The sequence below is a fragment of the Thunnus albacares genome, chromosome 3 (genome assembly GCF_914725855.1).
Source record: "Thunnus albacares chromosome 3, fThuAlb1.1, whole genome shotgun sequence".
NCBI lineage: Eukaryota > Metazoa > Chordata > Actinopteri > Scombriformes > Scombridae > Thunnus > Thunnus albacares.
Window position 1 is genome coordinate 24,959,073 of NC_058108.1, and position 13,154 is coordinate 24,972,226.

At 38.6% G+C, this 13,154-nt stretch overlaps 1 protein-coding gene across 8 annotated transcripts in view; it reads right to left on the reverse strand.

Moving 5' to 3' along the window:
- LOC122979620 overlaps nucleotides 1-8,915 on the reverse strand; it is a 190,984-nt gene extending 182,069 nt beyond the window's left edge. For 5 of the 8 annotated variants that reach the window (XR_006402886.1, XR_006402885.1, XR_006402890.1 and 2 more), the window contains exons 1-2: nucleotides 8,745-8,915; nucleotides 7,048-7,233 (exon numbers count right to left, since the gene is read on the reverse strand). Coding sequence is in view for 2 of the 8 variants with exons in the window: in XM_044347213.1 (XP_044203148.1) it covers nucleotides 7,048-7,170 (123 nt within the window). In the remaining 6 variants the exon portion in view is untranslated. Of the gene's footprint in view, nucleotides 1-7,047; nucleotides 7,255-8,744 lie in introns of all 8 variants that reach the window. The other 3 variants (XM_044347213.1, XM_044347212.1, XR_006402887.1) reach the window with 2 other exon arrangements.
- Nucleotides 8,916-13,154: the final 4,239 nt, after the last annotated feature.

Here is a 13,154-nt window from a genome sequence, read left to right on the forward strand (position 1 = left end):
GACAGGAAACATGGGTAGAGAGAGGGTATGACATGCAACAAAGGTCCACAGCGTTTTAACATAGCTTGAAACATTACACTGAAACATTTTCTACTGCATCAGCAGAATTCTTACATAAATACTGTATATGCTAACTTTGCCGCTGTATACCAACGACTGATATTACACAACAGTGACAGAAACAAGCTAAGCTGTCAAAAAGATGTAATTTATGATACGATGTACTGTTTTCTTAAAAAGGGGTACACTGAAAATAAACTTAGCGTTGCTAGCTAGCCACATTAAGTAGCTACAATGGCCATACATAAACATATCAGTTGATGTTCCCTTCTTCTCTTGCAAGTTATCCACACTTTACAATAATGAATCCTCTGCCTCACTATGCATGTCACAACTTTGACAAAACCGTGGATGTAACAAGGTAACGCAATTGTTATGAAAACTATGCCAGAAGGGGTTGCTACTAGCAACAGAAAGGTCAACTGAAACAAACTGCTGGAGGCACAACGATAGATGTTTGTATCACCATAAAAAATTGATTCAATATTATCATCCCATTGGAGTCCTGTTTCTTCGCTGGCCTTTTACCTCTGTTTAGGTCTCCACCAACTTCAGTGGTGAACCCTGACCGTTGGAATGAGGGACCTCTATCTATTCTTCTGCTACTGCATCACCCTGCTGACTAAATCCACAAGTAACATAATCTTCAAAAGTATCCAAATGTCTTCTGTTCTTCACCAGTATAAATGTTTAAGTTCAATCATGAAAATAGTGTCACCAACCAGCCAGCAACAATATCCCCACTTTCCTCAGTTTTAGCAGCAACTTCTAGCCATAAAGTTTTCACCACGGTACACAAAATTCACGGTTCGATATGTACCTTGGTTTTGGGGTCACGGTTCAGTACGTTTTCAGTACAAATGAAACAGTTTAGTTTTGTTGCAGTGGAAAAGGAAAACAAACTCTCTGTTTGTTGCATGGAGTCAGGACACCTGCGAACAGCTGTTTTATGCTGATTGGTCTAACTGTATATAATGTAGTTCAAACTAGCTCCACCTCCAGCTGCTGGAGGTGGTCTCTCAGAACTGGTTCTTACAACATGCTGTCTGACCACATAAGAAATTAAATGTGTTCTTGGTTGTTCCAAACGACTTCACTCAAAGGTGGAGAGAAATGCCAACCGTCCCAGAAATGGGAGGGGGACGCAGTATTGTTTCACTAGGGAGATAATGGAGTATATTTTAATAATAGTGTTGTACTCAGTCAGTGTTATGGATCTCTCATTTGTCATTCTGATGGCAGCAACACTACAGGGTAACCATGGTAACCAGGCTACTTTGGCTAAGCCGGCTAGTATACATCCATGAGCGTACTACAGATAAGTGGTGCGCTGCCAAAATGTTCTGGATGGAACTATTGTTCCACACATTGGAGTAAGTGGATTATTAAACTATTCTCACTGTAATTGTTTGCGTCATGCAGTCGTATTCTTTGTACGATTGCATACACCGAACCGTAACGTCCATACCGTGACAGTCCGGGACAAATACACGTACAATTACACCTCTACTCCAGAATGTAGCCAATTTTAGTTAAACTGGCAAGGCCATCTAAAAAATTATAGAGGGATCACTAATCACAGGGCTTCTGGTCATGTTTTTAAACTAGTGATAAGTTCGAGGTAAAATCCTGATCTTTTCTTTTTCTGTGCTTGAGTTTTACAATTTAGACAAACTATACTGGTGTTGGGGAGGGAATTTTTCACTTCAAGGGGACCTATTATGCTCTTCCTTATTTTAAGTCACATATATAATATTACAATGTCAGATGCTCATATTAAATATGGCCAAAGTGTCAAATAATGATGTCAACGTATATAGAAGTAATGTGAGCAAAAAACACTGGCTTCAGACTGCTCTAAATGCTCGGTTTCCAATGATTTTTTCTGATTTCAGCTCATGACAGATATCTTTATATGGTCATCTGCTCCATGCACAGCACGCAAGTTCACTGCTCCACTTCGCTAATGTCATGGCGTTTTTCTATTGTTTTGGACGTTGTCACGCTGAGCCATGACTCGAGTGGAGCTGACATGCTGTTGATGTTTTTCCATTACACAGCCCGGCAAAGTAAAATAAGTTGTTTACCTGTTGGAGGTGTGCCGGTCGTCTGCAGCTCTTCATCAAACATCTCACTGTGGCTGTTTCTGCTTGCTTGAACTGTGAATCATGCAAAGCTCCTCTGGTAGTAGAATAAAATATATAGAGCTGGAAATGAGCATAATGGGTCCCCTTTAAAAACATTTAGATTTTATGGTAAATGATTTTTGAGAATAGAAACAAATATAAAATGAGAGTTAATACTTTTTACTGTCTGAGCCTGAGGGCACGAACAGTTCGCCACTAACCAACTTGAAAAAAAAAACATCAGGCTCTTTAGCTGCTAAATGGTCACTTTTCATGACCACTTGGTTGATAATTTTGTCTGATGCTTGGTGCAGAGTAGGTAGTGTACAGTGGGTTTATCAGCAACAAAACTACGACTGCCTACTGGTGGAAACTGGAGAACTGTAATACTGAACCACAGAGTGACTATGCAGGCTGTAAAAACAAAACAGTGAGCTACAAGAGGGTAAAAAGGGATAGAAACCTCTTTCACATTACATGTAGTAATTGAATGTGATTATTAGAGCAATAAATAACAAAGGATAAATAGACATGTGTCACCAGTTTGGATTTTCAGCTCAGATGCTGGCTCTAGATCAGTCATCCAGGGTTAAATGTAAATAGATTTAAAGTTCAAAGTATGCAATGCAACATCAAAAAAGATCAATGCTTTTAAGGTCATTCATATATCTAGGACTACAGTTGTCATTAGGGCACCATTAATAATTCAGCATACCCCAAGGTAAATATAGAATGTCTTGAGCAAAAAGTAAAGCAAAAAACAGGACAATATCATTCCCAGTATGAAGGACTGGATTTCACTTGCCAGTTGTTCTCATTTGGACAACCATCAATCATTGTTTGTTTGTTTGTCCAGTTACATCTGCTGTCCTTTTTTCTGTTGGTCTTTTCAGTTGAAGGCAGTAATATTCCAAATAGAGGTAACTAGACTTCAGCAATTCATATTGACCTCTTGTACTCATGAGATGAGCTCTAATCAATATTGCTGCTGTGGGTGCCTTTAGAAATGCCCTGAGGACCTAATAGGCATTATGATTAGCATCCATGAGAATACTGCAGCACAATGAGAAAGGACATACAGTACATTACAATGATGTGCAATGTTCATAAAGCATATCAGGCCTCTGCATGATGTAGCTGCTGTGCAACATCCAAGCTTTATTTACACTCAAACTCCTTCAAACTTTGGGTAAAAATACAGTGAAACATCTGAGCCAAGTTAATCGTGGATCAGTTAGTTGTCACTCAATGAAACATCTAAGGAAAGATATTTCACCAAGATAACTGTAGTGAGAGTACTAATTTAAAAAATACAACAGTTTACTTATAAAAACAGCATCTACATAGTTCGGACAGGGATTTTACATACTGAAGGTTTTTATCACAGCTTTGGGACACATTGCTCAAACAATCCAGCAGAGGAGAGCAAGAACAGGAACACAGAGGTCTACAGCGGAGGAGTGTGCAGACGGGCAGGCGTTACTAGTGGCTTCTAAGAGCCTAATATAACTTTTATTGTTCTGGTAAAGGTTCTTTTCCTGTTAACAAATATTCTACTTTTTAAAAAATGACTTTAATCTGTTCAAATTTGGACAACCCAAACAAATCAGAATATGTATGAAAACATGAGCAGATGCGTTCCAACAAAATTGTATGATTTGGTTAACTAATCATTGTTTCCTTAGGCTTGAAAAAATCCAAGGCAAACATGGTGTGAAGTGATTTTTACTAGTTTTCAGTGTTAATAGTATTTCAGGGAAGTTTGATGTAATATCATAATAATACCATTTACCGATATATTTTTGGCCACAGTAATCGTAGTGTGAAAATGTGATGTCGTCAACAGCTGAAAACATGTTTTTGCTTCCAGTGACGCAAGTTCTCACCTTGTTGCGCTAATGCAGGCTAAGGTCAGTAGCCCCTGACATCACTGTTAGGTGCAATGAAGTGCAAAAAAGCACACTTATGACTACGCCCCTCATCCTTTTCAGCCTGGCTCAGTAAGTAATAAATAATAATTCAATCTAAATCTTTACTCTGAGTACTCTACTGCAAAAAGCTTATATATAGTAACAAGTGTCTTGGGGGTGGATTATTTGGACAGATAATTTTACATCCCGAGTCATTTTTTCTTATCAGTACATCCTGTGAAAAAACAATTTAATTAGTATGCAACTGAACTCTTTTGGGGAATCACAATGGGGACATTCCAGAGGTGGTGAGTTGAACACACAAGGGACGTCTGTGACAATCCCTGGTGTAAACCTCGGCAGACACAGCATAATATTCTTAATTTAAAATGAGGATAAAAAGTCACAGCTTGAGAATTAATTAGCTCATGCAAAAACGCCTACAGAAGAGCAGAAATGGATTGCCATCTTAGTAGACGGCTTATCCTGACTTTCTGTCAAATTCCTTCAACTACATAACATCTTAACTTCAGCAGCAGCCAAGGTCGGACAGCCATCAATTACCCCATGATGCAGCACCACACTCTTTGTTTCTGTTTTCTCTTTCTAGTTGTCTTTCATTATTTCTGAGAGAGGAGGTAAAAGTGCAGTTTGGACAACAGCCAGACTGATGCGGGATTTTTGAGGCTGATACTGATATCAATATTTGAGAGTTTGAAAAATAAATGTGTCACTGGTGGACAAACTATAGAATGGTGACACTGTTTCAAAACATGCAATTGCTCGTCATCTATCGGCTGACATGTACGCCAACACCAATTCTATTTATTGGTCAGGCTCTACTCTGGATTAATGCTCATAACCAACTATTAATGCTCATAACTACCTATTTCTTTGTAAACTCTTTGTGTCAACAATAGAAGATAAATAAATCCATAAGGTGCAGTGATGTGCAGCATGACTTCCTGTCTGTCAGCAGAATAAACTTTGAAATTCTTCTGAGGGTCCATGAAGACATCAAGATGAATACATCCAAGTGCAAACTGTCCAGCGAATGATTTACCATTCAACTCATGAGACTATGTGTTTACAACTCTTGGTCTATTTGTAACAACTCTGTGTGAACTTTAACTGAAATGCAGCAATACTTTTTTTTCTTTCTCCTTTCATTTGTACCAAGGGAACCAAGCTAAATCTAAAATCTATCTTGTTTGGTACAGTGAAAGTAAATTAGATGGTGACAATGTAATTATAGAATAGGCATGTATTACCAAGAGACGGAAAAAGAAATCAAAATGAGTGTATACAAGAAGTGGGTCCAGCATTGAAATACAGCCCTTAACAAATCTGGACAGTGTGTTTGAGTTTCGCTGAGTATGGACTGCTCCATTAATATTTAGCATCTCCACCACCTCACTTCTTCTACAGATAAAAGCAGGTGGATGCCAGAGTACAAGGAGACGCCACCTCTCCCAGTGATGCTAATTATCCCTTTTTGCTATCTGAGTAGCTCCTAGGCATTCTGATTGGATTTACTTGACAAAATAAATAAATGATTATCATAAAAGTATAATGTCACCCCTCTGACCTTTCTCCATACTCAGGCCATGTTAGCGAAGGTATGGTGGAGCAAACATTGTTGGAATCTTTTGTTCTTATGTTAGATACTTTCTCACTCTTAAACCATTCTTGATACCTGCCAGGGAAAACCTTGTGTGTGTTCCTCCCTGAGGTTATGTCCGATGCTTCTTAGTACCACTTCTGTCTGTGATGACAATCTACAGTGGTACAAATCGCAATATGGTAATATTTTTTAAAGGCCAAATGTATCAAAATTTTAAATTAAATACTGTCGTGCTGCATAGATGTCCTGGCCTACACATCATATTCTACTGATTTACAATAAGAAAACATCTTTTTTTGGTACAGATCCCTGCAAAAAATCACACCATAATCATTTCAATATGTTTTTCAATTAAAATGAGAATAATGATGTAAAAATTGTCATTCCCTCTAATATCGCAAATCATATGGTAATGGCAATATCAGTCAAAAGAGTGCGTGGCAGTATCCACACACCACAACACTGTGTGTAGAATAGAGACCATCCAGTTGGTATTATTTTAAGTGATAGGCCACCCAAAATCAGTCAGCTCCTGCAGGCTTAAAGGTGTCTGTAAAAAGCCAGTCCTTAATAACTAAGAACAGCAGCTGTGGTCAACTTGAAATCAGTCATTTACTATACATTAAAATGGTCAAATACTTTCAAAATGACAAAAAAAAAATGTTTTTAAGTTTTTAGAATTCACGAGAATTAACAAAGTATTCTACATTCACAAACTCCTATTGTCCATCTTTGTGCTCAGTTTGTTCAATTTGGTTACAACTGTACACACAGAACATGTAGATTAGACAATTTTAAAAGGTGTAGAACTACAATGGATGGGTTTTGGGTAAGTTTTAATCTTGGTTTTATCATTTCAACTATAAAACACACTGTTAAAGGCCTGAGTTGTGGCTTAGAAAAGTGAAGTTGTACAACATTACTAAAACGCCCTGGACAGCCACAAAGGTGTTTCCACTTATCCTGGTTGATTAGATCTATGCCCAGGGTGAAGGTGGGCAGAGCTATGCTGAGCATTACGTAAGGTCATTGCACTCCAATAAGAATGATAGTTGTAATTTTTCCCACCCAGGCAGGCACCACAAAGCTGATATAAAAGTGAGGCAGATGTCAGTCAAACACAGGGTGTGTTCGAAGACACCCTTTATTTACTACACAGTTCCAACACGGCCACAGTCATAACATTCCCACACACTCCTGAGAGGAGCTCTAATCATCCCTAACCAATGAAATCACCAGTGTGGGTGCACCATAGGTGTGCAGGGCAAAACAATACTTAAGCAAGTTACCAAATAAAACTTTATGTACAACATGTTGTAGTACTCACCGGTTGATTGAGGGTCACCCTAGACGTGGGTATGCAGCTTGAGTAACGGAGAGATGGACTGCAGATTCGGAATGACAGTAAGCAGAGTCCAGGCAAAAGGCCCCAACAGTCTACCAGTACCATTTCATCGGCCAAGGCAGAGAAATTCTCCCAGGATTCGGGGAAAGCTTCTTGCTTCTTGGTCCTCTGTCAAATGAAAACAAATGTCTGTCTGCTTGGTTAGTTAAATTAGTTAATGCAGGAAGTCCTTGAGGTCCTGCAGTGGCATTGCCATCCAGTGCCATATGCCGTATTGAAAGGAACCCATGAACAACAATGGGTAATTTGTTGTTTTTGCCTGGATGAATTATTAAATGGGGCCAGTTTTTCACACAGACTACCTGACTCACCTTAACTCTAACAAGCTACAGAGAAACACTGGCAAGATAAGGAAATGACATGTATGTAACACCTGAACTTTCCTACTTAATGGTTTACATGCCTATAAATAATGTTTGCACACATCTCCATGCAAACTCTGTTCAAGTTTAGCAACATCTGAACGACCTGGTGTACAGGCTAAATGCCCTGAGGTAAATTTTAAAAAATTAGGAACATATTAACTAGCTTCTGATGTGTCCGCATCCCTCATCAACTGTATACTGATATACTTTCCTTTGAGTTCAATTCAGTGCAACCAGTCTGATTTCTTATTTAGCTAAGCTACTATAGCAAACATCCATGTCTAGGCTTAAATTTTCTGTCACTGCGAAGTGCACTAATTTTTGAGTGTGTAATTACCACAGCCACAGGCATTAATACATTCTTATGCTTTTTTTAGGGTTTTTTGTTGTTGTTGTTTTTTTTATTGACAACACTAAATTGACAACAAGGGTACAGAGAAAACAGGATAAAAGCTATCCAATTCAGATATGAGAGACAGTTTTTTCACATATAGTTATAGTTCTTATGGCCGTACAGTTCTAAGTTTTAGGGTGAACATAATACTTCTCAAATATCAAGAGTAAGTTTACAATGTATACAACATTACAGTCTTTAAAATATCCCTATTCCAAACAGCACAAGTCTTTCCTTAAAATCAACAGCTGTGCTTCTTCGAACTACATTGTTTTTTCCCTCAACTTTATTGACAACGATCAAACTAAAAAGCAGTAACATATAAACAAGTATGAAGAATAAAAAGTGCCAGGGAATTCAATCATGACATTTAAAAATCATAATAATGAAACATTCGGTAAAGTGGTTGTGCAAGAAGCTTTTCACAATCAATGAAAGCAAAATAATACACAGGAGGAGGAAAATAAATAATAGTAAGTAACATTAGTCAATAATTTTATATATGTCAAATATTGTCAGTCTGAGTCTGTTGCTTTTTTATTTTGCCGCTTGTCTGTAGTTTGTCTTTATTGGGTTTGGGACTTAGTGTGATAACTCCTTGTTTAAGTGATGCAGATAGTTATTTTTATTAATTAAGAACGACATTCTTTCTAGCAGGGCTGACTATGGTGGCTGTGACGACAATATGCTACGTTGTTCTGTTTAATTTATCTCTTGCCAACAACCTTGCTAGCTAACACTCCCATCTGACACAAGAACATATCATAGGTGTGCGGCTAACAACTTCAGCTAACGATGCAAACTGCTAACTGCAACTGGCTTTTTTCCCGCACTGCATTAATTTTACAGGCGGGACTCACCTTTTATCCATCATCATAAATCCTCAATTCGTCATCAGAAATAATGATAATGTCCCCTTTCTGCAGACACAACTTCACGTCACTGCAGGTAACTTGCTACGGAGTCACCTGTAGCTTGACCTTCTTCTTCTTCTTCTTCTTCTTCTACTACTACTACTACTACTACTTCTTCTTCTTCTTCTTCTTCTTCTTCTTCTTCTTCTTCTTCTTCTTCTTCTTCTTCTTCTTCTTCTTCCTCGTCCTCTTTTTCTTCTTCTTTTTCTTCTTCTTCTTACTGTAATATTTTAAGCTTTAAGCCTTTTTTTCCGACTGGTATGGAGGGTTGACGGGATGTTCTAAAAGATAAGACTGTACTGTTACCCACAGGGGAAATTCACAAATAAATGTAATTTTTACTGTATATTACAATATACAATATGAATATTACAATATAAAATCTCCACGCCAAAGCACCCGCTCAGACAATCAGAGCCCCCTCACCTCCACCCCAACCACCACCAAGGTTTCTAACCCTTTTTCACAGAGTTTAAATTTAATGTTTAAATTAATTGAGTTTATTAATACACTTATCCAAAACCATACCACAATAATAATCTTTCCTCCACAATTCCTACTTTGCTCGAGAGGATAATTAACAGAAACATTTAATAGAAATGCTTACTATTGTCTTGATTGTATTACAATGTAATTGGTGTAAGGAGGGGAGGAAAAGTCTTTTTTCATAGAATAAAATATAGATTTTCAGCCTCCACTTAAATTGCTTGGGTTTACTATACTTACTGTTCTTCAAAATTTAATGCAGCTACTATACATTTCAAAACAGTGCAAGTGAGGTTATATATATATATATATATATATATATATATATATAACCTCACTAGATATAAGATGAATACCAATAACAATGTTTGTTTAGCACAACACCTTTTGATATTTAAGTGTTTTGAAATCAAATAAAGTCAAGATTATGAACCAGTTATGTACTGGTCAACAAACAAAACACTTTGGCAGGGACAGGGGGAACCTGCCTCTATGGGACTGTGCAGTTTGCCTAAAGGCCACAGGACAACCCGTAGAAGCCGGCTTTTCGCCTTGCCTGCCTGTCTGTCACTCTCCTTCTCAAAGACTCACTTTATTGTCTCTGTCAGTTGTGAGCCGGTAGTTTGCCTCCACTCGCTGTCACCCCTCTGTCAGGCCCTGACCGATAAAGCTAGCACCAGCGCCAATCTCCCTTCTTCGGCTCTGTTGGCTGTTCCTGGACTCCATTCCACCACTAATTAGCTCTTCAGAGATTTCTCTTCATGGAAGCAGGGGGTTGGTGGTGGGGTGTTGGGGGCTTGAGGGGCAGAGTGGGGTAAGAAGAGAAGAGGCAGAGTGATGTATGCGGAGGATCGGGTCTTATTGGATATCATGGCTCCAATGACAGTGCACTGATTCTTGTACTGACAGACATATGACGTCCAAAGCAAAGAGAGATAGATAGATAGATAGATAGATAGATAGATAGATAGATAGATAGATAGATAGATAGATAGATAGATAGATAGATAGGTCATTTGCTCTATAGTATAACCTGCAAAATGTCTTAAGACTTTGGTCAAATAGGGGCGATGTACAGAGATGTCTCACTAATGTCCTGCCTCTGTCAGACCACTGCAGGTCCTCAGGTGATTAACATGTTGGCAGGGGTTCCTACATGAAAAGACCCCTGTTTCTTTGTCTTCTGGTGTGTAAATATTGTGCTAGCGGAATATGAAAGTAGTGCAACTATAAGGTACAAAAACATAGGGAAAAAAGATCAAGAGTGGGTCTCACATCAAGGAGGACCCTGAGGATGTCTTTGTTGTCAACTTCAGAAGGGGGAAGAGAGGAGCAGAGGAGGAAACTGGCAGAAGGGGGAAAGATGCCAGAAAGAGCTCAAAGGATTCGGTCTGGGCAAGGTGATCGGTATTCCTCGGCAGTCTGCCTTCTGGCTCAGATCAGTGGGAGTAAGCTGGCAGCCAAGCCAGAGGGCATAACAGCACAAACACCTTCAGCACTACACTGCTAGAGGCTCAGCTTCACAATCTGGAGGGGCGGGAGTTGGAGGGCGAGACAGGGGGAAGAGCAGGAGAAAATAAATACCCTGTAATTATCTTCAAATCATCAACCACTGACATCCATTGTAAATATGTGCATGTGTGTGTGTGTGCATATATTTCATTAAAAGCCATAATATATCACCCACTGTTGTGTCAGAACAATAGTTTATTAAACAGGATTTAGTTGTGGTTATGTGTGGTGAAGGTACTGAGGTCACCAGTCAGGCAGACTCATCCTCAGGCTAGCGATGTCGTATCTACTCACATCATCAACTCTCTCTTGGATGAAGTCCAAATACCCTTAATGTGTAACGAGTAGAGAGACTCTACCCCTCTTCAAGGACTTCCTGCCACCATGCTGGGACACAAGGCTGACACACTCCTTGCATTAGACACCTACATGGCCCTCGCTGATGTTCTGTTACAGCTCTGACAAAAGGTCTAAACAGGCACCTGATGGGTGGGCAGAACTGGGCAGGGCACACCAATGAAGTTCTCTCACACACACTAAGTGTTGTGACAGGTACCAGATGTCCTGGCAAAGGCCAGCTGTCTCCACGGACAACCTCTTCCCATACACACATGCATACACATTGCGTCTGCCCTGATGTGCATCTCATACAGTGCATGTCCCAAAGCACCTGTGGTCTGACACACAGTAAGTGGATTGTCCATTCTGCTGTCGCACTAATGCCTTGCTACACACATTTAGCTTCATACCAAAGCAAAACAAATGTCTCCATATATTTTGAAATGAAATAAAATAAAAACAATTATCTCCCACAACAGAGCATTCTCTCAGCAGTTCAGAACTGAGACAATCACTTTTACATAGAGGTCAGTTCTGATAATCCTTAAAACTCCTGCGGACACCTTTACCTCCTCAGGTAAAGGGAACTCAGTCGGACGCCTGTAATTTGTTAAACTGACATTTTCATACACTGTATTTATCCACAACATTGCCAAGTTTTCCTTTTGTTTTATTTTTGTTCCTCCAATCACAATTTCTTTCATATCTCATGTGCTCATGGCACAGCTCACCTAATAGATGCCTCAGTAAATGTTAACAGTAGACCAAGATCCTTAATGGACTCCACACAGATATGTTGTAAATAAAATAATTAGCAGTTATTAAAAGAAACAGCCTTGGACATTAAAACAATTTCTGATTTTTTTCTTTAAAGTGCTCATTTCTCAGATTAAATAAGTTTCACACAATATACTAAAATATAATATTCTGATTTTATGTTGGACATCTGTATGGACATTTATGGCAGCCTAAAAAGGTCAATAAAAGGTCAATACATGGTTGTATTCTCCACAACATTGAGATAATGAGGCTCATAATGCAGAAGAGTGTTAATCCAACATTATATGGATTGTTATTCTTGTATGCAGGTCTTTGTACTTCAACCTGAAATAGCTTGTCTGTCAATTCAGCATCCAGTTAGTATATGATCCCTGATAAACATTGACCAGTCTGAATAACAAATGGCACAATATCAGTGAGAATACTATCAGTACAAAAAAAGAGGCCTTTCTGTATAAACTATGAACTTATGTTTTGGATTTTGACCACAAACTTGAAAGAAACTTGGTTTAAATTAAATTCTAAAAACAATTTCTAAATCTCTTCTTTCACTATTTACCCCAAATATAATCACATATTCATGCAGCTAGACCTTGAGTTTATGTTAGGACCAATGTGTAGAGAAACTAATTTAAGAGATCTGAATACATTTTTAATGTGCTGAATCCAATACGCATTTAATGATGAATAATCTTCATTATTATTCTATATCTTACATAATGTAGTGTTGTAATTGATCAATACAATGACATCTTGAACCTTCAGTAATGTCTGCGGAGACTTTCAAGAACATCACTCTTCAAGGCTGCAGTGAAGTAAAAAACTAAAGTATCATCCAATGCTGTCTGAAATCAAATTGCCATTCTGCTTGTGCTTTTCAGCCTCATGAACAGATCATAACCAAGTTCTCTCCTTTGGACGGGAAAAAGAAAAGTCCGTGCTGTTTTAAGGTTTTAAGTGGAATCTTAATGTGTGTTTTTCCTCTACTGAACAACCCTTATATTTCCTGCTGCACAAGGTCAACACATTCACATGGCCAGAGATGGAATTAAATAAATAACTGCAAGAAACAATTAGCAATGCATCAATAGTCAGATCAATAGTGATGTTGGTAATTATCACTTTTGGGATAGGGGAGATGGTCTTTCCTTATTGATGCTCCCTAATTCACGGGTATAACCTCAGGGCGTGCAGAATAAATCAAAACACATCAAGGTAAACCACATTCCCAATTCCTTT